We start from the raw sequence: 25,989 nt of genomic DNA on the forward strand, positions 1-25,989 counted from the left end.
AACTAATTGAGGCTAAATTAGGATCACTTTTTCTTTTTTTCCTTTTTTTGCAACCTTTCTTTCAAATATTTTTCAAATATATGAATTTTTTATTCTAATTATGATGATGATAATGACAATAACTGGCATGTATACAGAACTCTAAGATTTGCAAAGTGTTTTTCAGGTTATCTAATAAATGTGGAGATCTCCACAACTAGGGGGTGGAGCTGATGCTATTATTATTCCTTTACAGATGAATAAATTGAGGCATAGTGAGGATTATCCAGTATCATGAAGCTAGTAAGCATGTGACTCAAGATATGAAGGCAAGTTTTCCTTTGTCCATGGCCAACATTCTAATCCTTCCTAATCCTTCTTAACTTTATAGGCTGCCCTCAGGTTATCTCAGATTTATGCTGTGTTTATACATATATACATACATGCATGCATGCATACAGTTTGTACATATTTGTTTACGTTGTCTTCTTCATTAGACTGTGAGCTCCTTGCAAGCAGGACTTTTTTTTTTGAGCTTTCATCATTTCCCTAGCACTTAGCAAAGTTTTTCAGCATATCACAGACATTTATTAAATGCATGCTGACTTGACTTCCATTGTAAAGATATTTAAAATATATAAGATATTGCTGAATTACCTGTGATTAAGATAGTATAACCAGGTAATCCCATTTTTCATTATTTATTTCCAGGGAACCAGATTAAAAATGGAATGAAATTCTGACCTTTTCCCTTAACACACCATAACATAATAATTACTTTCCATCAAAAAGTATTGCAGTATGTGGAAGATGCTACAAATACAGAATGAAATACAAAATACCCCTTACATTGTTAATTTGGGCCTATACAAATAGTATTTCCCCTACATGTGATATATCAATTCACAACTTCTCTTTCAATGTTTCCTGAACACCCTCTGGATTCTGCCCTCTCTTTGTCTCAAATCACATCATCACCACCACCTCCTTCTCACCCCTGCTCTCCAACTACTTACTCCATTCCTTCTAGGTTTAACAAATCAGTGAACTTCTTTCCTAAACGGAAATAAATCCCTCAACTTTGTGTTTAAGTATAGAGCAGGCTTCCAAAATATACAATAAAATATGCAAAGTTATTTAAAATAAATTACTAATTTTATTTGAAGATATATTATTGCTTTTAATGTTTCTGACTTATTTAAAGAAGAATGTTGACCAAGACTAATACATTGATAAAAAAGTGTCGTATAACTGAACCATTTATTTTTGCAATTAACTCAGTGAAAAAGTATATATAGATATGAATCTTCAAAGAAACTTTCTCATTTGGATAAATACACAACATAGGTATATTATGAACACATTTATGTATTTACATGTGTATACCTATGAATATGATATATTCATATATTTACATGTCATGCATGTGTCTTGAGGTTTTAACTCATTGAGAACATTCTATAAATTTAAATCAGAGTAAAAGAAAAGCTAAAGCAAATGCTTATTTTGGCAGACTAATCTGTTTAAGGTATTGGGAAACACCTGGAATATTATTCAAATTAATAAACACAGCTGCCATCTTAAAACTTTGAGAAAGATGGTAAAATGGTAGCCTGAAATATAAATGTAGCCCAATCTAGCAATACTGACATACAGTGTTCTCCCATGATTAGAATCAATTTTAGGTAATACTGCCCAAAGAATAAGAATTATAGGAAGCACTCTATCCAATTTCCAACATTTATTCCAAGGTCCTCATGTGACAGAAAAACATACTATATACTCAATGTAATTTGTTGATCCACAAATCCCTACATGGTAATTTTTATACCTTGGCTGAAGAACATAGCATTTCAAATTTATCTTACAAATATACTTAATATTTAAAGTAGTTCTTTTTTGAGTTGCTATATGACACAATATGGAGAATTCTCTATATTTACACTGTTAGATGATAACACCTCTAAGAGATTCTCACATTAAAGAAATTGTCTTTTTCTGTACAGTGTCAGAATAATCTTCCTAAAACACAAATTTTATCATTAAATCAATAAATATTTTTTGAACATATGAACAAGTCACAATACCAAGCATCATGGTCAATATATACAAATAAGACATACTTTGCCCAGTTACATTGCTGTTCTGTACAAAAAATATCACATGATTTCCCTTTGCCTAAGAAATGACGTCCAACTTTCCATATTAGCATAAACTGTCTTTCACAATTGGCCTCTAACCACTTCAGCCAGTTTTTATTTTTCAATAACACTCTTAATGAAAAGCCTTCCCCAGACAAGCTAGTCTACTCAATGTTCCCTGAACACGCTGGATTTTGTACCAACACTTCCTTCTCACCCCTCCCCTCCAACTACTTACGCCATTCCTTTTAGGTCTAGCAAAATCCTGCATTCTTCTTAACCTAACATACTAGGACATTCTTAGTGTCATCAAGGACCTTAATATTTTAAAGTTTCTCTCAAGTCAGAGGACTTAGATACAAATGCCTGCTTACTACATCTGTGAGAAGGGAACAATTATTTAACTATACTGGGCCTCCATTACTCCATCTATAAAATAACGGGGTTGGAAATAGATAGCCCCATCTCTATATCTTTGGGGTCTTATGTTGTACAGGGTAACTGACACTGTTCTTAAGAGTCTAGGAGACCTTGGTTGAAATATAGCCTCAGGCCTTTACCACTTATGTGACTTTGGGCAAATGACATTCTATCTCAACCTTGTTTTCCTAGTTTATGAGATAGAGATAATTGTAAAACCTACCCTACAGAGTTGTTATGTGGGTAAGATGAGATATAAAGTGCTTTGAAAATTTTAAAGGTCTATATAAATATGATTATTATTAGAAGGAGGAAGAGTAGTAGCAGCAGAAGTAGCAGCAGCAGCAGCAGTAGTAGCAGTAATAGTACAGGATTTTTAGGATTTGGGTCTGGACCTGTGATTTTATTAGTCTAGAGAACTCTAAGATGAAGAAACTCTCAACCAATATTGTTCATCACATCTCTAAGTATACATATATGTATATGTACATATGGGTGGCTAGGTGGTACAGTGCATAGAGTTCCAGGCTTGGCGTCAGGAAGGCTCCTCTTCCTAAATTCTAATCTGGCCTCAGACACTTACTAAATGTGGAGCTTTGAACAAGTTACTTAACCCTGTTTGCCTCAGTTTCCTCATTTATAAAATGAGTTGGAGAAGGAAATGGCAAACCACTTCAATGTCTTTGCCAGCAACAACAACAAAAACCCCAAATGGGGCACAAAAAGTCGGACACAACTGAAAACAAACAAACAATTATTATTATTTTGGCTCCATGGGACCATTGTTATTAGTGGCTTTCACCTTTGCATATTGCAATACCTCACTATGTAACTCTCCTATGAGATTCTTTTCCATATCTTTCCATAAAACTTTAATTGTAGGTATACTCAGGTTAGTTTCAAAATCCAAGTACATATGTAATATATATATATAATTAGATTTTGAAACTAAGTGATTTTATATATATATATATATATATATATATATAAAATGGACTTGCATTTTGCAACTAAGCCCTAAGGTGTTTTTACTGTCTATATTTCACACAGCTGCTACCATAATGTACTTTATAAATAGTTGCTAAAAATGAATTAATTTGACTATTAATATCAAACAATAACATGTGTATGGTCTTTTGTTGGGCAATATCTCTTTATCTCCCTCTGCTGAAGGAGATCTTGGTTTCTAAATTGAGATTATTTTTCCTTTTTCTTTGTATCACTAGCATTTAACACAGTGGTTGGCACGCAAAAAGTGTTTAATAAGCGTTTTTATAATTAACTTATTGAGTTAATGGATGTATTATTTACAAATTTGGACTGAATGAAGAATTTAGGGAGATTGCTAGTACTTTGTCTCCGAAAATATATACTGTTTGGATAATGGGATTCATGTCATATCTATGTATATATCTAAATCTATATCTGTGTTGTCTTCCTGTAGGATAGGAATATGGCTAATTTTGATGTTCATATATAGCTATCTAGAGATATCTAAAATTCTCTAGATCCATATGATGAGTTCCATAAGTAAATAAATAAATAGATTAACACGTACTTTGCAAAAGCAATAAAAGCAGTGGGTATGGAGCAGATACTCATTGAATACTTGCTAATTTACTGATTTAAGAAGTCTAACCCAAGTAGGATTCCTTTGGCATCTGTAAGTATAGAAATGTCTAACCAAACCATAAGGGATCATTGGTCTCCTTCATCTTCTTTTCATAGCATTTACAATTCTTATAATTATCAGCAAGAAACCCTAAAACAATTAGAGGTTCTTAATTTAGGATAAAAGGAGTCCATGAACAGATTTCAGGGAGTCCAAGAATCAATTAAAAATATTTTGATAACTATTTTAATACAACTGGTTAGTAACTCTGTATTTTATTTTTATCCATTTAAAAACATCATAGCCAAGTGGAATAGTAGGCACAAGTGCTGCATTGGGAGTCATGAAGACCTGAGTTCAAATCCTGTCTCAGAAACTCACCCTAGGCACAATCACTTAACCTCTCTCAGCCTATTTCCTCATTTATAAAATGGGGACAATAACAGCACTTACCCCATGGGGTTACTGTGAGGATCAAATGAGCTAATACACAAAGCTCTTTGGAAACCTTAAAGCACCCCATAAACACTAGATGTTTTCCAGATTGTCAAAAAGGCCCATGATACAAAAAAAAGATTAAGAACCCCTGTCCTAGTATAAAATTTAAATTCATTAGAGGACAATGTCCCTTGTTCAGACATAACATAGCCGCACCTGTGAGATAATCATTTAGCTACAAGATTCTTTTTGTTTCTTCGAGATTAAACAGGATGTAAAGTACTAACTTTTTGGAGCACTTTCTACATATCCTTAAGACATTTGGTATAAACCTCAACACATTTTTGCATGAATAAATCAAAGTTTCACATAAGCATTTGGTTGCGTCTTTCATGTTTTTGCCACAATGTTTTGGATCCAATTTAGGGACACTGAGGAGGAAAAAGGTGAGGGAAACAAGTAATAACAAATGAACACAGTGATATTTTCCAGTTCCTGTTTTCTTTCCATAACTTCCACTACCCAGGCAAGAAGGGAGAAACCAGACACTACTCATTTCTCAACATACAACCATTTCTTTCCTTATTTCTGTATTTCTCTTTGCTTTTTAGTCAAAGGATTTTGCTCTCGAAGAATGTTAACCCTCTGAAGAGGTATGAGAAATAAACTGAAACTGAAGCACCTGCCTCATTTGTTTAAGATCCAAACCTGAAATTTTAAAGGAAAGGAAATTCCAGATATAAACATAATCTTTTAATCATTTGCACAAGATTGCATTCCTCTCATAAACTCACAAACATTTCACTTAAAGCAGCCTTTCTAAGAAATAAAATAAAAGTGGTTTCAAAAAAGAGGAACCTTTCCCTGTAAGAATAAAGGAATTACTCAAAGAAAGGCAAGTTGCTAAGATTGAAATTAATATTGCCATTGACTAATATATCACATTGTAGGAGTTATTTTATATTTTAATAACTATTGATGAGAATTTCAAAGATTAAGGAAGATTGCCAAGGAGACTCTGAACTTGGACTCAGATGTTTATATAATTCCCAAATTTTAAAGGTAAAATATGAGTGAAAAGAGAGATAATAAACAAGTGCTAACAATAGGAGCTCGAATCTATGTAGCAATATAAATTTACAGCATATTTTCCTCAAATAATCATGTGATATAGGTAGTATGGTTAACATTATTCCCCTTTCACAGGCGAGGCTCAGAAATGTTCAGTGACTTATCCAAGCTCACACAGGTAGTCAGTAGCAGAGCTAGGATTAGAAGTCAGGTTCTCTGACTTCAAGGCCAAGGCACTTCCTACTATAGCTTGGTGCTTCCAGTTGTATAATGGTGACAGAAATGTTCTAAATTTTCCATCAGGAAAAAAAAAAAGAGAGAGAAACTTTGCATTAAAACTACATTTTACTGCCTATTTAAATGCAAAATAATGTAAGCCTTTCCCTCCCTTTGACAATGTAATTTTTTTCAGATGAGTAAAATAAATCAATGTAACTTCATTGCCTTTTAAATACACTTTCTATTTGAGAAGTAAATGTGCCTGTGTAATTTTGAATTAATATACTATTATGACCTTTTGTAATCTTGCCTGCATGTTAAAGGACTCTTTAATTTACATTTAATGCCATTAGGTGTTACAATAAAAAGACACAATGAAATACCAGATTCAGAAAATGAAGGTAAAACTACCAGCTATTTTACTTGAGTGGTAACAACAGAAGAAACTGGACAAAAGTAATTAAAAACAAACAGGAGAGATCCACAGTGGTTCCTGTTTTAAGCTAAATTATATGTCTTAGCTCAGGATCTTCAGGGTATCTGGAGAGTATTTAAAAAAAAAAAATTAAGTTGCCTGCTACATCCAGTGCTTCTAGGGTTGGACAAATTAGAGATTAAATGACAATTAAAATCAGTTTACTTGAAATCAGCATTAAAATGGAGAATATACCTGTCAAGGTGCCAGAACCTTGCCATGACATTAGTTATTTTAGATATTTCCTTAATGTAGCAATATCACCTTTAAGGTGATTGTATATCATTTATGGACACTTAGGAAAGCTTATAATGATGTGTCAATCCTAAGGAAGTCTTTGTCCAAATCAGTTTTCTAGCCTGAAAAGTGATAGGCCTACTAAATGGGTGAAAAATGGCCAATTTCTAACACCTGTTCTCTGGTTTGACCTTTTTCAAAGCATACTTGCCACTGCAAGACATGACAGACAACGGCAGCTGAAAAGAAAGCCATGATGTGTTAGAAGGTGAAAAGCAACTTTGTACCCTTAAAAAGTAAGACACAAATATGACATTCATGTGTCTGTGCAACTTCTTTCTCAACTGATCTCGGGGTTTTGCCAAGTTCCAATCCTGTCACTGTGGGTAGCTAAGCAAATGCTGAATTTAAACATCTGAATCAATTTGCCAGTGTAGACCTGGCAAATGAGAACCATATTAATTGTTATGGGGTATAATCATGGCTAGCAACTTCCTTAGATCGTACTGAATAAGAAAACACAACCACCTCTTGATTACGTAGAATAATATAGAATTTTTTAAAAATGCAGATAAATTAATTAAAGATATCTCAAGCTTAATTGTAGTCAATAACTCTATTTTCCTTTCCAACTCAACTGCTCACCAGCACTGCTTGAAATCAAGAAATAATTGGTTTGAATTTCATTTACTTTTATTTCCCCTGAAAATTCTTTGGTAGACATGATCATGAGAAAGGAATTGGCTAGAAAAGCAACAGGAGGAAAAAAAAAAGAGAATTTAAAATCTTGTATAATCACCACACTAAAATAACCAGTCCATGTATAACTAAAAGAAGATTAACTGTTCAAAGGAAACATCTAAATTATGTAGATACTTCTTATGATAAATCATGACCATCACAAAAACCTACCTGCTTGACCAGTGGTGATACTGACAGCAGCAAAAAGCCTCTGGGAACGGCTTAAGTCTGAAACTCCATTGACAGCTTCCACTTCAAAGGTGTAATTGGCATGGGCTAACAAGTCCATGACAGTGACATAGTTATCTGCTAATCCAGTTTGCTGGGGCATGTACCCAATGTTACTCCCACAGGGTACACATTCACCTTGTTCCCAACTGCACCGTTTACACAAAACTCGGTAGGTGACATCATTTCTTCCCCCATTGTCAGCAGGAGGACTCCACTCCAAGCTCACTGTGGTTTGGTTGATGTTGAAAATGAGGTTCTGTGGTGCAGATGGAGGTCCTTAGAAAAAAGAAAGAAAAAATATATATAAACAATGTAGGGCAGTGAGCTAGTGGTTTAATTACTGAAGAACAAACTGGTTGAAATGCTTTCCTTCACATAAACATTTCATTACATTTATTACAGAAGCTTCATTAAAAAAAAAAGAAACCCTCCTTAAATTCACTTGGCAAGAAGTTTCATTTTCCATTTAATATATAAAGACTGAAAGAGGATAACAACTGTCTTGTATTTATTGCCACTGACTTTAGCTATTTTTCTTTCATGCAATCAAAAAAGATCAGTTAATGTACTTCAAAAGTTGAGTTGTGTAGCTATTTTAATTCCCCCTTCCCCTTTTCAGTCAGTTAGCATAGAATGCATTTGTTCATTCTAGGTGTGCTCTCATGTGATTTGTAGGACTATTAGGGATCAGCTTTGGATTTTGGACTCTCAAAATTTCATTAATTGAAGGACCAGTCTTTCTAGGTTGCTCTTTTTGGTGATGGAATTTTAATCCAGGACCCATTACTTTTTAATCAGACTTCAAATCCATACAAGTTTCTCATCAGTTTATCATTTTAGTAATATATTCTGTTAGATATATGTGCAAAACCTATTGAAAAACCCTGCTTAGATTCCCCTAGATACAACTAAGTATTTATCCAACATATTGGTTTAGCCCTCAACTGAAGTCCTATGACCCTGGTTAACCCTGGGTTCTAAAAAGATATACAATTTGATCATAAGCTCTGGAAAGTCTCAATAATGAAAACAATAACTGCAACCATAAGTACCATCACAACAATAATAGCAGCTAGCATTTCTATAGCACTTTTAGGTTTACATGTTATCTCACTTGATCCTCACCTAAAATCCTATGAGGTACTGCTACTATTATCTATATTTTAAAGCTGAGGAAGCTAAAGCTGAGGTTAAGTGACTTGTCTAGGGTCACACAGCTAAAAAAGTGTCTGAGCCTGGATTCAGTCAGACTCATGACTTTCTAACTCCAAGACTGCACACCATCTACAGCCCCATCTTGCTGCTGCCATTGTGCTGCTAAAAGGCAAAGGCTTCTCAAAATGGGCTCAGAAATTGACTGCCTTATCTAAATTTGTAGAGGCTTATCACCAAAAGCCTGGAGACCAGGTGATAATCTCTTCAGTCCACAGCAATTCAAAAAGACTCTCCATTAAGTCTGGGAGGGGTAGCAATCTAAATTGGTAGAGACATTATCTAGAGTAATGAAATCACAGGCCTTTTAAAGCTTTGCTTTGAAATAGTGGTTTGGACAAGGTTATATCACGCCAGTAGGAACTCTATACTAGATTACTTCAGGTTTTACATACTCTTTGCCTATTAGCCTAATTTTACCTTTTCTTACAAGATTATTTAAAATATAATTATTTTATAGTTATTTTCTATATCTTAATGAAAACACTATCAATAAGTAACACAGGCTGGTTAAACAATTAGCCTTATTTTTCTTTTCATGATTGTGTCCACTCACTTGTGCAAGCAACATATGGTGGATCAGAAATAGCTCTGTAATACCCATCTTCACAATCACATCTTGAAGATCCTTCTTTGTCAGAAAAACTGTGGGTTGGACATCTAGAACACTGAAGATCTTGGGAAGAAGACTTGTAGAACCCACGGCCACAGGCTAGAGAAGAAAAACATAATGAAAAGGTAAACAAAGGGGCAAGAAAAAAATATTTGTTAATTTCAGTAACATTTAATACAAGTGTAACACAATGAAAAGCAAGCACTCATGGAAAAGTAAGCCCTTTATGCTGAATTATTCTTTTCCACGCTTGCCAGGAACCCGATTTCATGGCAATAGTAGCAAAATGCAGACATACAAGCAGCACGACTGCATAGGCAGCTAGTAAGCAGTGCCACTGCATCACCAGCTGGTATTAGGAAACCTCTGAGTCTTGGTCCTAAAGAAAGAACATAGAATATAAGCTACTCATGAAGACCTGCTTTGGATCTCAATGTCAAAAAACATGACTGCTTTTACAGGTCTACATAAGCACTCTCTGAATATGTGTAGATACACACATATGTGTATGTGTGTATAATATATATATGGTATATATATATATAATATACACAAGTACATATATATTTGCGTCTTGCTATATTTTTTTTACATTTTAATTTCACTCATAATGAAAATTTTGGTGGAATCTTTTCAGGATGGTTAATATAATAAAACTTTTAAAGTGTGTATGAAAATGTCATCAGTGTCCCATTAAAATTTTATTTTATTTTAATAAAGTATGTTATCATTTTAATCAAGTCAAGTTATGCTATTTCGACTGTTTTCTACTAAGTTATCTTCATCCTTATCCAGCCTGACAGAAAGACTTGAATAGAAGTTAGCTTCATCATTAGAAACAAAGGGATGTCATCAATTATCAACAAATTATGACCCTCTTTCACCTTTGAAGATAAAGGCTAAGGGGGCACCCATGCTAACACAGCAAACATTCTCACTCAGAAACACCCATGAATACAGGATTCCTTAGGAAACTCCTAATGAAGTTTCAACCTTTTTAATTGCTCTACCTCATTCAAATCCATTTGCCCTTAAATCAGATAATCAGAATAAACACAATGCCCCTTTAGACAGTTTTATGCATTTAAATCTTTTTTAGTTAGTACCCTTTGTGGGGATGCTTCCTGAACTCCCACCTGTACTGGTGGACAGGTCCCAAGAAGTAGGCTGCTTATTTACTCTCAGGGTTCTTGGAGGATGAGCCAGGTGTCTAGTATTGTCACTCACAAGCCCCCATTGGTACGCTTCCCATTTCAGTCAGCAGACAATTAGGGTATTAGTAAAATACATTTACAAAGGTGGTATATAGTAAAAAGGAATTGATTTTTAAAAATCCACCCCAATGTCGTCTAAGGCACATTCTCCTCCAATTACACATATGTCCATTAGAGAATGGCCTCTGACAGTGGAGAATATGTGTGGTCAAAGGGTATAAACTAAAGTCCTGGTTACTGGAATTCCTTTCTTGAGTCCATAACTAGCATACCTCTCTGGTGTACAAGTTGTTTACTTCCTCAAGTGGCTATCGTTCTGTGTCTGTCTGGGTCAATGTTTATCTACATTTGTGCTTCAGAGTCTTTCTTCTCCTGGATCAATGTATTATGTCCAATCTCTCCAATGATATAGACGGTGGAGAATGGAAAGGACAGAGTGTAACACTCCCTCTGGCCTGACCTACCTTGATACAGGTACAAGAGTCTGAAACCTTGAGGTGCTCCCTCTAATTCTTGGAGTTTTCTACTACCTTATTGATTTTCTGCTGAACTATCCTGCCAAAGTGTCTCAATCTAAAGCCCGTAGAAACATAGGTTAGTTTGTTGACTTAGCCAATTAAATATTAATTTCTTGATCCACATAGATTCTTACCTCATGAAGAGATCATAAGTTATTTAAAACTTCATCACTGCCTTTCACTGATTATATTATTGTAGGGGTATGGAAGGAAAGGAAGATAACTTAGCTTTTCTTAAGTGTCTACTATGTGCCAAGCACTGGGCTATTGCTTTACAAATAGGATTTCATTTGATCTTTACAACAGCGCTAGGTGGTAGATGCTATATCATTATCCCCATTTTACACTTGAAGAAATTGAAGCAGACAGCATTTAAGTGACTTGCCCAGGGTTACCTAGCTAGGAAATGTCTGAGGCTGGATTTGAACTGAGATCTTCTTCACTCCAGGCCAAGCTCTCTATCCACTGTTCCACCTAGCTATGTGGAACAACTCTATTATCATTAGATCTTAAAATGTAAGATCATAAATAAAACTCCCCATAAAAAAGAAACTACAACTAATGTGACTTCAAAAAGTTCTGAAATAAAATTTAAAAAGGTTTATTCTTCAACTTGATGTTCTTAAGAGATACTAAATTTTCAAAGAATTAGCATCCTGGGAGGAGAATATTGAGTCAATTCTATTAGCAAAATTTATTAAGTACACACAAATTGAAATGAATCATACTATACGCATCAAGGTAAGTAAAACACAATCCTTTGCCCTCTCATTTAGATATGCTATCTTTTAGGAGAAAGCTGGGTAATCTTGTGCTTGAGATATACATATAGGACATCCTGGATACTTAACATTTATCAATTAATAATAGTAATTCTTTTGGACCAGATCTGTGATTTCATTGCTATAGGGAACTTCTCATGAGTAATATTTCTCTGACAATGTGGGTAGCAAGAGCTGAAACTTAGAGTCTCAGAAAATTACCTGGCAGAGGGCAAATTATTTACCCTACACAAGTCACCAAGTGACTGAAGCAGGTCTTGAAACCAGGTTCCCCCTGACGGAGGCCAACTCTCTAACCTGTGACACAATGAGTCTAATTATGAAGATGATGAAGTCTGAATAGACATATCCCTGATATATATATGTGTGTGTGTGTGTGTGTGTGTGTGTGTGTGTGTGTGTGTGCGTATTAATGTCAAATCTTACTTTTGGTGTCTTTTCGAACATTTGCATGAAAACTGGGGGGGAGGGGAAGCTCCAGTAATGATAAATGCTAAACTGTCAGAAATGAAAGTGAACTAAAAATAGAAATTATATATTGAAATACTTAACATTCTACTCAATGATTGGATTCACTCTCAGAAAACAACCTGATGACCACAGAATGCTTTATCTTTGATTAGCTTCCTTGGGTTCTACAATGATAAAGAAAGTGCTGGTAAAATACATCAGTCCCTCTAGCTTAGAGCATTATTGAGAGCAGAGAGCAGCACAAGAGGCAAAGAAGTCCACTGTGAGTCTTATTCTGTCTTCCTCAGCAGGAGTTATCACAAATAAATGGTATAGAGAGACAATAAAGATTTATTTAAAAAGTAACAAAACAAAAATATGTTCCTTAAAAATATTTCTTAAGACACAATCAGAACACTTAAAAGAAAGTTCATTTTTTTTTAAAGCGTGCTTTTTCTATTCGAGTTCAGAGATTCCAACTGTCTGTCTGTATAAGCTGAAGTCCTTTCTTTTTGGGAATTCTATAGGGAGCCAGTTAGAATACTCCTTGATTCACTGTATCTCTAGTATCTTTAATTCTGATGAGGGACCTGTGCTTTGACATTTAATAACTACCCCTTTATCTTGAAGGTTTCATAAAATAAAAAGCAACAATACAGTTCTAGCATTAATGACATTAAGTAGTGCTGTCTGATTATTTCAGGGTAACAGTCCAGCAGGAAGTTAATAGGGATTCCAAATATTAAAAGAGTTCTACAGATTATATGACTATAAAATGTATATTAAATGCATATTATCTTGATATATGATCTTTAGAGTCCATAAAGTAATAAGTATAACATTACTTCAGATCCAGGAAGGAAAAACCTAGGGATTTACAGTTTTATAATACAAGGTTTTAAAGATTCAGCATAGAGGGCAGCAACCCATATAGCTAACACAGCAGACATACAATCCATTAACCCTATTCATTCTTCCTAATAACTTGTGGCCTGCACCCTCATTAAATCTATCATGAAACAGGCACCTATAAAACTGGCCAAAGCCTTTTTGATTGAACAGCTAACCTTGGTCTATCCACTCAGTGTTGATATGTATATGACTATAATATTATAAAAGATATGTGGCTATCATGAAACAGGAAAAAGGAACCCAGTTGTTACATTTTCTATAATATTGTTCTAAGGGCCAACCAATTGCACTTGATTTTGTTTTCTTTTTCCTTAACACTCACTTCCTTTTAGATAATACTGAAAATTGTAAAATCTAAGAAATCATTTTCATGAAGCTTGTAAAGAGGCGATCAATACACTTGATGATTATCAACTCTTACCAAGGGCATATGAACATAATTTAAGTCTGCTCGCTAAGTCTTTCATTTTAGAACCCAAAGGAACTATAGATATCACTTTGTTAAATACCCTTTCATTCTAGTGATGAGTATACTGAGGGTCAAAAAGGCCACTTGCCTAAGATCACTCAGGCAAGTAATAACAAGAGTCAAGCCTCAAACCCCAAGATCCTGACTCCCAGCCCAGTGTATCCCAATTTCTTCTCTCCAGATGTTATAGTGTTAGAGTACGTAATTTCTATTGAACAAATGCTTTTTATTTAATTGTTAAGATCAGAATTGCTAAAGAGAAAAATCATTGGAAATATCCTGCAGGTAATGAGAGATTCAGGGCTGCATTAAGGAGGATAAATGGGGACAAAGAGGTAGATCTGAGGATTGAGTTCATGCATGTGGATGAGCTCCACAATTGCCTCCCTACAGATTTTAAAAAAATAATAAGGCCAATTTATTTTCCCTTTGAACTCAGCTAATTTTCCAGGAAGTACTGAGAGAAATATTTAAGTGTAATTGTCCTCTGACACCATCAACACACATGCATTCTTCATATGTATGGACAACATGTGTAATTCATCCAAAGCAAACTTTCTAGGAAGTGTGCAATAGTGTAGTACCATGATAACCTGTTTATCCTCTTTGTCCCAGACTTCTTCAATAGTTGTTCACTGCCTAGAACCAAACTTTAATAAGAAGAGCATGTGCAATGTTGGAAAGTCAATGTTACAATAAGAAACATACTATTTTAATTTCCTGCCTTTTGAAGATTTTAGTTTTTTTAAAAAACAACTTTATATTAAATATAATCATGTAGCAGTGTGATAATTGAAGATTCTGTTGAATATATACATATATACACATATACACATATATGTAATATGACTGTGTAAAACTTGGAAAGATTTTATGTATATAATGTCTTGCCTATTATATGAATGGCAGTATTTTATAGTATTAAGACAGAGGCCTGGGTTTGATTCTTTCTTTTATTCTTTCGATCCCTGGGGCCTTAATGAATAAAACAACATAAAATCATTAGCCCACAGTCAGGAGCTATAATCTTGTCAGATTTCATAAACTAAGCAAGCTTGGGTCTGGTCAGTACTTAAATGGGAAATCTCTAAGGAAAAAGAGAATCTGTGAAACACATGTACCTTTTGTAGAACAGACAGGGGCTGTTTATCGACCATAATATCTCTAAGTTGCTGTTATTTTTGCACATTTTCCACTACTAAAAAAATTTAATGTTTCATCTTACTATTTTTTAAAATGTAGGAAACATGTTATTTCTAAGTAGCTTTTTAAATTCAAAATATATATGAGATTTAAACACTAGAAAGCCAGGAAAAAATTGCAACCATTTTTTTCATATAAGGTTTTAAAAAAATTCCATTTGCAAATCAATAGCATAGAACTGTTTCATTACATTCATGATACTGAAAAATAAGACATTCAAATATATATGATTTTCATGTAATTAAATCACTAAAACCATAGGTGGATGATTCTCCAATGGTTCATTTCAAATAATCACTATTCTTTAACGGTTTGGAGGGGAGGGTAGGGGAGGGGATTTAAGGGAAATTGAAAACTTCTGCCCTGGGACCATGGGCATAGTCAGCTCTAACCACAATAAAAGGATTTCAGTAAACTAGTCCTTTTCCAGTAAGAACTGCATAGAAGCCAACTCCCTTTTCTCTACCATCACCTGGATTACCCCTTTTCTTCACCCTGGCATAGACTCCAAAACTGTCCTGAATCAACATATTCAACCGGGAGTAAATATCCTGGGCTTGGCTGGTCCTAAAGTCAAACAAGTTAACAAGCATTTATTAAATGCCTACTACATGCCAGGCAGAGCTATGGCTCAGCTCTGTCCCACTTTGATCTTGGTGAGAGTTTTGGAGTCACAATGGAGTACTCAGCCACCTAAGACTTACAAGGGATTCCAAGAGATAGGCAACAATAAATACATAAAACAGTAGATAAGTTAATTAAAGAAACTAACTTAAAAGAACTGGTATTTAAGTTAGTTGATCTGTGGTAAGGTATTTTTGTGGTCAGGTATTTTTAGACAAGAATTGTTTGAAGCTTCCTCCAGTAACATAACTTCAGTTTTGAGCACAAAAAAATACCAAGATCATATTTCATGAAAGTATTAACCCCTTCTGGTATGTGTTTGTGTGCCATACAGAAATGCATGCGGCACACGTGCGTGCGTGTGCGCATGCATGCATACACGCGCGCGCGTGCGCACGCGCGCACACACACACACACACACCAATGTGTTATTGGACTGGAGGAGATTTTAGTTAGATTTAGGTATATTATGTATAATATAAGAAAGATCTGTGAATTCATTTGAGTGAGGAACTCCCTTAAAGTAGAAGTTAAATATGACTTAGCAGAGAAGTCCTGGGAAGTTGTCTGAAGCATTTAAACCATAAATGACTTCCTCAGTGTTACAAAGTTAGTGTCAGTGGTGGGAATTGAACCCCTCTTCCTGACCTCAAGCCCAACACTCTGCCTACACCCAGCCATGCTGCCTCTATAATAATGTACAGAGATTTTTTTTTTTGTCAGAATACTTTTTTTTTTCCCTTCTGTGTTCAAGTTTGTTTCCTATTTGGAAGGACTGAAATGAGAAGTTATTTAGATATTGCTAATTTTAGTATTTAATGACTTAAAATTATTACTTCATCAAGCCATAATTATTGTGAGCGATGTATTGTCATCTTGAAAAAATGAGTTAGTGTCTTGTTCTCTGGAATTAAAGAATTCTATGACTCAAATTAAGTAAACTATAAGGAAGGTGAGGACTAATTGCACAGCAGATATTTTAAAATTAGCTTTCCCAAAAGGCTTGCTACATGTAAGGGATCAATTGTACTTCTTGGGTATCTATGATTTTTTACACTAATTAATGGACAAGTTTAAGGTCCCCCACCCCACTGTTCCCCTATATCACCAAAATTCTTTTTTGAATCAATGACTGGTTTCCTTTACTCCTTTCCAAACACCCACCCCGACCCTTGATTTTTCTAAACACTACAACACTACCAAACTAGGCTTCCTTAATTCTTGTTCCATTTCCAGACCTGTAATTTTAAGCATAATTCATCTTTACCTTTTCTACAGAAACTGTGTATGTGTGTGAAGTATGAGGCTTAGCAGATGTTTCCTGGCTGAAGTTATGCAGCTGCAAAGAGTTTATTAATTATAAAGTATAAATGGGTTGTTCTGTAATTGAAACTCTCTGGATTTTCATACGTTTTAGAATTTACATATATCCACAGTCAGGGATTCTAATGAAAGCTATTATATTATTTATTGCAGATGGGCATTTTACCTAATGCAGGAAAGCCAGGCTGTCTCCATAGGAGCTTTCAAATATCTGTGTCATATTAATGTCTATGATTCTATAATGTAAGACGGAAAGCACAGCTTGCAGAAACTGTACTCCCACTGCTCATACTGCTGACCTCATCTAGGATGGACAGGTCCAGATTCTTTATTTTAATCCTATTGACAGTACCTCAGTGGGAATAATTACAAAAGTCAGCCTCAAATCCAGACCTCCTGTCACTGATACACTATGATTTTTCACATTGAAAGTGAACAGCAGGCAGGGAAGATGAAAACAACATGGTGTAATGATTATATTAAGATTTGTCAGGGACCTCGTATATTAACCTACTAAAAACTTGTGACAGTTTGGAAAAAGACTCATGTGAAATATAAAGTTCGTGATCACAGGTGCTAAGTATTATTAAAAGAAAATTTTAAAACAAAAGAAAAGTTCTTTTAGCACATTATGATCATATATATATATACACATATATATGGAAATATGTGTATATGTAAACATCCATACATGTGTACAAGTACAAGCCTTTGTATCATTTTATTCAAACAAAAAATTATTATGCTTGTTTACTGCCAAGTACCAGAATGAAAAATAGGTATAATAATCAGTAACTAGTGTTTTGGGGAAGGAATTACAAATTATGAGGTTCGGGGAAACAAAAGTCAGAGCATTTGCAGAAGCATTTGGTAGTTCTCAACAAACATGTCTGTACAGGTACGTTTATGAACTTGAAGCTGTCCTTTGGAGATGGGAGAGCAAAGTAACAGTAACTTTTGGGGATTTTTATACCCGGTGGTTAGAAAAAAAGCACCGTCCAATAACTCCACAATTAAGATTTCACCACTAATAGAAAAAGAAACAGCAACAATCATAGGCCAAACATACCCTTTCTCACATAATTCATATTTGTTTATCCAAGATAAATGAGAGAATAAATATTCCTATGTCAGATAGACTGTTATACCTATAGCTTCTAATGTACATATATATGTGTGTGTGTATGTGTTTATATATATATTTTTTTCTTTTAGAATGATATCAGTCTATGGTATTATATTTCTAATTAACTAATCAATGTCTAGACATAAAACACATTTATTTTGTCTCATACATTTTTAGGTGAAACGGTATATAATGACTGTAAGTTCCAATAAAAAAGAAATTTTTGATTTTATGGTTAAGCACAAGTAAACACAAGTCTTTTAATGGTGCCTCAGCAAAAAGTGTGAATGACATATCTAAATAGGGCTGTCCAGTGTCTGCATACCATCTCTGAAATGTTTGCTGTTGCTGTCAAGAATCTCTCTGACTTGTTCCTCGCCTCTCCAGCTCATTGTGCCATTGTTGTCAAAACCTCTATGATGTATTCAGAGATGTACACATTCTCTTAAAAAATAATTTTCTATTGATAACATTTGTTTACATTACCTACATTTCTCACTCTATCCTCACCCCAGGCCCTTTCAGAGAATTATTCTTTCTAATAAAGATTTTTTTTTCTAAAAAGAGGAAGAAAAAAATATTTTACCAAACCTAAGCAACATACCAAACAAGTCATATATATTCATATAACGTTCCACACCCATGGTCCTCTGCCTCTTCAAAAAAGCAGGGGGAGATGTGTCCCCATATCTATTTGTTCTAAAATTGCCATAATGCAAAAATTTATAAAATAAGTCTTCCTCAATTATTTAGTGAAAATTTCATTCGCCCTACAATGATATTCTCCAACTTTTAAGACACAGAAGACATATGATATTTCCAACAAAATACCTCCCTAAAATAGGGTCTTCAGGCATTTTGTCCTAGAACCATTTCAGAGCTGAAAAATGTATTGTTATGTTGTTATTTTGGTTGTTCAGTAACGTCCTTGGATAGAGCTTTAGACAATCCCTTCTTAAGACTAAATTCCATTTGATGGAAAATAGTATTCCCTGATATTTCAGTGCAATAAAATGACTTAACAAGACACTTTAATAAAAGAAAACATGCCATTGACACTTTTGTCCAATGACAAAGCAGCATCCCTTAGAATCCATGCAGTAGTGAATGGGGGCGGGAATGCAATAGAAAGGTTTAAACTTGTCAGTTATTGCAACATTGGTCTAAAACACCATCATGAACAAGAACTCCTAAAAGGCAAAACTCACTATTGCATTAATATTGCCTCTTCAAATTTATCCTGCCTTTGTATAGTATTTATCAGAGGTGATATTAATACATATGTAAACTCAAGTCATTCTTCAACTTCTTAATATAAATTGTTCTACATGGTTTTGAACAGGTGTACATATGAAAGGAATAACATTAGAGCTCCTTCTAAACAAGAACATTTGCTATTCCAGAAGCAAAAGGCTTTATTTTTTAAACATCAGTGCCTGTTCTAAAATCATATTTCCTTGAAATAAATATAATATATATATACAAAAATTCTTTGAAATCTACAAAATAAATTTCCTTGAAATTTGTATAATACACACATATATGTGTATATATATATATATATATATATATGAATTTCTAAATATGACTTAGCACAATTATTTGAAGAAACAAAGTATGGACTGTGATTAATAATAACTAGTACTAATAATATCTTGCATTTATATAGTGCTTTAAGGTTTGCAATGGGCTTTACAGATATTTCATTTATCCTTACAACAATTCTGGGAGATAGGTATTATTATTATCCCCCATTTACAGATGAGGAAACTGAGGCAATTTTTGTATATGACAGTGGAAGGATTGTGCATCACTTTCTCAACTATCAGAAGATATGCCCAGGAAATATACATTTATTCACCATGATAGAAAGGTTTCAAGTACGACAGATTTTAAGTGCGGATTTAAGTGAGGATTGGTCTAGTTAAGTTGAAAGAGGCTCTTCTCCAGAGAGAAGGCAATCAGATGATTTTGGGGGGGAGGGGATGGGACTTGGCCAAGATTGTTTTCTAAGATGTGGAAGTACTGTATGCTCCATTGAGAGAGGGATATGGAATCATAGATCTTTTGAAGCCTTAAAGTACAATTCATTCTAAAGAATTTCAGATTATCTGCATGATTGCTTTCCTCCATTAGCATGGATAATCATCAGGCTATATTTTAAGCCAAATTATTTCCTGAGACTATCTAAGCTTACAAATTATTTAAGTTTAAATTTTCATTTTTTTATTTATTATCAATCATTCCCCCCTCAACAGTGATTAACATAGAATGCCATACTCACAATTTCATCTCTTTAAGACTCCTTGTGAGAAAGCAAATATTTTCTCATAACATGAACCAGTCACAAAACTTGAGGGAAAAGTTCATTGTGTGTTGGGATAGGAAAGGGGAAGGCAACAGTTAATGGATAGATGGATATGGTTGTAGAAGATAGTTCAAAATAAAGATTCCCACCTCTCTCTCTTGATGCATTAAATAATGTCTAGAGACACAAGAAATACATACAAAGGTACGTCATCAGCTACACATTTGTACTGTGTAGGTATGAAGGCAATGATTAACTGCTCATTCTCCTGTTAATCTATGTGTGAACCTAATTATATTGGAAAAGAGGAGAAAATCAGAGTTGTTTTGTTTTTCCAGTTCACATGAGAGTAGATGATTTATTTTTTTGTAATGCTTCACAAATTTGAAGTAAATAACACATAAAATGCAAGCTGCTCATGATCAGGGGCTGTTTCATTTTTCTCTTTGTACCCCATTACTTAGCATAATATCTGGCATATAATAGGTGCTTAATAAATACTTCTGGAGTAACTGTTTAACAGAGTGGCTTTTAGGATCCATTATGTGCATGCAGTCAGTAGGCAATGTGGCAGAAGGAAAATAGTTCTTGACAGGAAGTCAGAAGTGTATGGAATTCAGCCTTGTGACATATAAGACACATGACTGGGCAAGTCACTTAACTTTCCTAAACCTCATAGGATGGGCAAAACAATCCCTGTGGTATTTCTATCACAGGACTGTTCTAAGATTCAAATAAGATAAAAGTGCTTTGCAAACTGTAAATGCCCATGTACCTCTCAACTATTTATGTTGTTACTATTATTACATCTACTATTAAAAGTGACTTGTAAAGCAACTCATTATATTTGAAATGACAAAAACTAAATATTTAAGATACTGTAATGTATTACGTTTAATATGAAAAATCAATTTCAATGATTCAATAATTAAATCATTTTTGTGGATGACTCCTCAATAATTAGGTGGTACAGCAGATAGAGCACCAAGCCTGGAATCAAAAAAACCTGAGTTTAAATCTGGCCTCAGATACTTTGTAGCTGTGTGACCCTGGACAAGTCACTTAACCCTTTTTGACTCAGTTTTCTCATCTGTAAAATGAGCTGGAGAAGAAAATAGCAAACCACTCCAGTATCTTTTCCAAGAAACGCCAAAATGGAGTCACAAAAAGTCAGATATGACTGAAAACAACTGAAAAAATCCTGAATATTTAGCTGATTCCCCACCAACCCTCAAAGGTCCCTGGCGCTCGCGCTTTCTCTCTCTCTCTCTCTCTCTCTCTCTCTCTCTCTATATATATATATATATATATATATGTATATATATATATATATATTTTTTTTTTTTTTTTTTTTTTAGTGAGGCAGCTGGGGTTAAGTGACTTGCCCAGGGTCACACAGCTAGTAAGTGTTAAGTGTCTGAGGCTGGATTTGAACTCAGGTACTCCTGACTCCTGGGCTGGTGTTCTATCCACTGTGCCACCTAGCTGCCCCCCCCTGGCTATATATTTGGGGATAACCTTTGAATAAGATTGTAGGATGATAGATTAAGATATGGAAGGGACCTTCAAAGTCATCCAGTTCAATGTCCCTCACTTTACAGTTGAAGAAAGTTGAGGAGTAGCAGAGAAATTAAGTGCCTTGTCCAACGTGACACAGGTAGTTACTTTGATAGAGCTGGAAACCAAAGTTGCTCTGACTCTAAATTCACCATACTTTTCACTAGATGATGATTAGCAACTCAGAATTGTAAAGAGCTTGTAGTTAACTTAGTTAACCTTAGCACTTTTTAAAAAAACAAACAGGCCTTATAGAAACGTTAAAAAAACACTAGGAAACTGGTTATCCATTATCAGTTTCCAAATAGTTAAATGCCACCATCACCAGTTTTCCTCCACAACTAATTTTTTTAGGTCTTTCCAGCTGATTTAGTTACCTATAAAATGGGGACAAATCAATCCTACTGACCTAACTCAATGGAGTGCCTTGTGGAGGAACTAATTGATCACCCTGAAGCAGTCTGAATATTTCAGGAACTAAATAATCATTTCTGTTATGTCAGTGGAATATTCTATATAGATCAAAGGGAAATTAGTCCTCCCTGCAGCATGACATTTCTAAGATGATGCATCAGAGGGATCCGGAGCTCCACTCAAGCCTGAATACTTGCAAGTAAAATGAAGTAAGGGTGGCAGAATATAGCCTGATGAAAAATCCCCTTTTATAGCTCAATTCTTTTCTTTAAAAATATAGATGTAAAGGAGCCAACATAGACATAGTCCACAGCATGCTCAGTAAGGAAACTGCCCACGAAACACAGAATACTGGCATTGACTCCATAGCACCCAAATACAAGACTGAAATGGAAAAAGTTTGGTCCATCAACTGTTTGACTTTATCACCATAATACTATACAGTAATGATTTTTTTTTCCTGAATGAAATGACTGTTTATTTTTTGTATCATGAAGACACAGCAATCAATCCTGGTGTAATCCATACTAGTAAAGAAATGTTTAGGAAATTGTGGTTACAGAATGACATTGGAGCTATAGCCTCCTACTTACCCACCCCCAATCAAGTAGACTTCTAAATTTCAGTAGTATTATATACTCATAGCTTTGGAAATGGTCTTTGAGGAATTTGTCTCTTTTAGGAATGATAATTGTTGATAATTCTGCACTCACCTGAAATTCCTAATTATACAGAACGATCGAGAAATGATGTACGACATTGAGACAAGAACTAAAATAAAAAGAAACCTACAAGAAGTGGCTCACAGAGTAGTTGTATCAAATAATGAAGATTTTTTTAAAAACAATCAGAGCTGTGGAGATGTAGGATAAAAGAAATTAGACATTTGCAATAAAATTATGATATATTTTCCAAATGGGCTAATGATAACCAAAATTTCATTACTTTTTGTTAACTATCATAAGCAAAAGGTTTTCTCAGTTTTTTGAAAGTTTTTCTCTTCTTATAATTGATTCAGAAAGGAACAATCAATTTTTCATGCAAAATCTTTATTTGACAGTTTAAGCAAGACTATTTTAGAGAACCAATAGAAATTAAAGAAAGGAAACGTTAGAAACAATTCTATTGGATACAGAAATATATGCCTATAAATTCATTCATCCTTTTCTAAAGCTCACCTGTTCCTTAAGATCAATCACATAATACTAATTTTAGCATTATAACTTGCCAAAAATTGCCTACTTTTCTCATGGTTGAATCACTGGCTCTCTTCAGTCTTATTTCCATGGTAGTCAGAATTCTGAGAATGACTTAAGAAAGGGTTTTATTTTTCCCTGGCTATATTAGTACAGAAAGGCATTTAAAGGGTCCACCATTTTAAAGGGCTCAGAAATATTCTCTCCAAGTTGCACCCAGAGACAGGACAGACAACTAGATGTGATTATTACTTCCTTGAGCCTATAAACTTCTATAATAGAGTGGTGAGAACAATAGTTGAATTGGGAGATGAACCATTTCATAGTACTATAAGTGGAAAGTTTTCTTTAAAAATATCGCAGCTAAGGAAAAGAAATAAAAGAAAGAGCAACACAGAATATAACGTTAGACAAAATCTTCAATAAAAGTCATTCTTTCTAAGCAGCTATTAAAGAGTATCCATTTCCTTCATTTAGGATCTTAATAGGAAACCATCTTTCTTTCAATATTTGCAAAATTCAAATTCACCAAACCCAGACTTCTGATTTGAGATCGCTCAGAATTCTGTAGAAGAAATATATAAAATGGGCTCACTTATGATATATTGTAGTCAGTAACATCTACGCCATTATTGGAATAAACATTAAATTCTTATAATTACATTTCAATTGGAAAACCCATAGAGATGTCTGTTGATGCTTTGCATCATGAAAAAGTCATTTTGATTTATTTCTTGCTGGCTCTTCTATAATTGTTAAAACAATTACTGTCAAGTAAATGAAAAACCTAATTCAAACAAAATGTGTCCCAGGTTTTTTGCTAGTGTTTGACCAAAAAAACAAGCTGTTTTATTTATGTTGCCTTACCTATAGAATTGTAACAAGAAAAGTACTTTTAAATCTCCAAGGTAAAAGAATTTCTATGATAATTAAATCCAATTCAGCAATTTATTAAGAACCTACTAAGTGCCAATACCACATAGTATTGTGGAAACGATGATGAATTTGGAGTCAGCCGACCAGGATTTGAATTTTGGCTATCCTACTTGCTACCTGTGTGACCTTAAACAGGTCACAATCTCCCTGATCTCCGTTTCCACTATTTTCAAAATGATTAGCTTGGACTAAATGACACCTAAGGCACAGCACCTTCCATATATGATCCAAAGACGATGTTAGGCCCTGGGAGAGAAATGACGATTAAAAACATTTTTAAAAAATGATCCCTGCCCTTGAAGAGCTTAAAATATAACAGGGGAGAATATGTTAAGCACACTAATTATCATATCGTGTGGCAGAACTGATTAATACAAAGGCAAGTTAGGGCAAGTTCATAAACAGTTCAAGGAAGGAGAAATCACCTTCGGTTCAAGGAGGGCTTCATGGAGGAGAGATAATACTTAGGCTGGTCTTGAAGGAAGCAAATGGTTATATAAGACAGATATGTACAGAACACATAAAGGCAGGAAGAACAGAGTGGGAATGCATGGAGGTGAGTCAAGGAACAGCTAGTAGTCCAGTTTGGTTGAAATTTAGGGTCCATAAAAAGTAAAAAAAAAATGAAATAAATTTGGAATCAGGAAGTTGGAGCCAAATTGTGAAAAACCTTAACATTTATTTCACAGTCTGTGATTTGGAGAATGCTTTCTTCACAACAACCTTATGAGAGATGCAGCAAAAATATTATTATCTCCATTTTACAAGTGAAGAAATTTAGGGGGAAAAACTGAAGTGACTGAACCAAAGTGTCACATTTACTAACTCACAGGGTTGTTATTAGGATCAAGTGAGTTAATGTATGCAAATAACTTTGAAAACCTCAAAACACTCTATAAATGCTAAGCAGCCTGGTTATAGGGGTGGGGGTGGAGGTGGTGTGGTGGCAAACAGTAGTAGTGATGGTAGAGTGAATATTCAAAAATCAGAGATTACATTTGAACCCAGATCCTTTGACTCCAAAAGTCAGTGATTTTTCCACTTCATCATATTGATTATGCACAAAAAGGTAGGAAAGAGAAGTACTGAGAAAAAAGTTATTTCATGTGTTAATTAAAAGGCTCCCACTGACTTTGGAGAAAATAATTTCAATTAAATGGTAAGGAAGGAAAAGAGTTCAGGGTCTTAAGAAGTAAGGAGATAGAGATTGGAGGCAAAATATTGACTTCCTTCTAGATGTCTGATGGTTGAGGGGATAAGAGAGAGGGAATAAACACTTTGCAAATTAGCAGAGTTAAAGCATTTGTTTTCTTGGTTTTGGTTTGTTTGTGATTTTAGGAGGAAAAGCTTTTAGGTAGAGGAGAAAGAGAAAACACTGAGGAACAGCTTGAAAATGACACAAAAAGACTGAATGATCCAGAGACTAAAGGGACCAGATGGACAGAAAGGAGGAGACCAAAGGCACAGGTAGAGGTTTCATCCACACCAAGGAAAAAAGTCACATCCTTTGGTACTAGAGAAAGGAGATGAGGTTAAAAGAAGAAGATGAGAAAAAAAAAAATGAAATG

The 25,989-nt window shown here is 34.5% G+C and overlaps 1 protein-coding gene across 8 annotated transcripts in view; it reads right to left on the bottom strand.

The window, feature by feature from the left end:
- Nucleotides 1–25,989, bottom strand: part of EPHA7 (EPH receptor A7) — a 219,322-nt gene that overhangs the window by 132,840 nt on the left and 60,493 nt on the right. For 7 of the 8 annotated variants that reach the window (XM_044002118.1, XM_044002117.1, XM_044002116.1 and 4 more), the window contains exons 4-5: nucleotides 9,333–9,488; nucleotides 7,505–7,840 (exon numbers count right to left, since the gene is read on the bottom strand). In XM_044002118.1, the coding sequence (XP_043858053.1) occupies nucleotides 7,505–7,840; nucleotides 9,333–9,488 (492 nt within the window). Of the gene's footprint in view, nucleotides 1–5,832; nucleotides 5,949–7,504; nucleotides 7,841–9,332; nucleotides 9,489–25,989 lie in introns of those variants that run through there. The other variant, XM_044002123.1, reaches the window with a different exon arrangement.

The sequence above is a fragment of the Dromiciops gliroides genome, chromosome 4 (genome assembly GCF_019393635.1).
Source record: "Dromiciops gliroides isolate mDroGli1 chromosome 4, mDroGli1.pri, whole genome shotgun sequence".
NCBI classification, from domain to species: domain Eukaryota; kingdom Metazoa; phylum Chordata; class Mammalia; order Microbiotheria; family Microbiotheriidae; genus Dromiciops; species Dromiciops gliroides.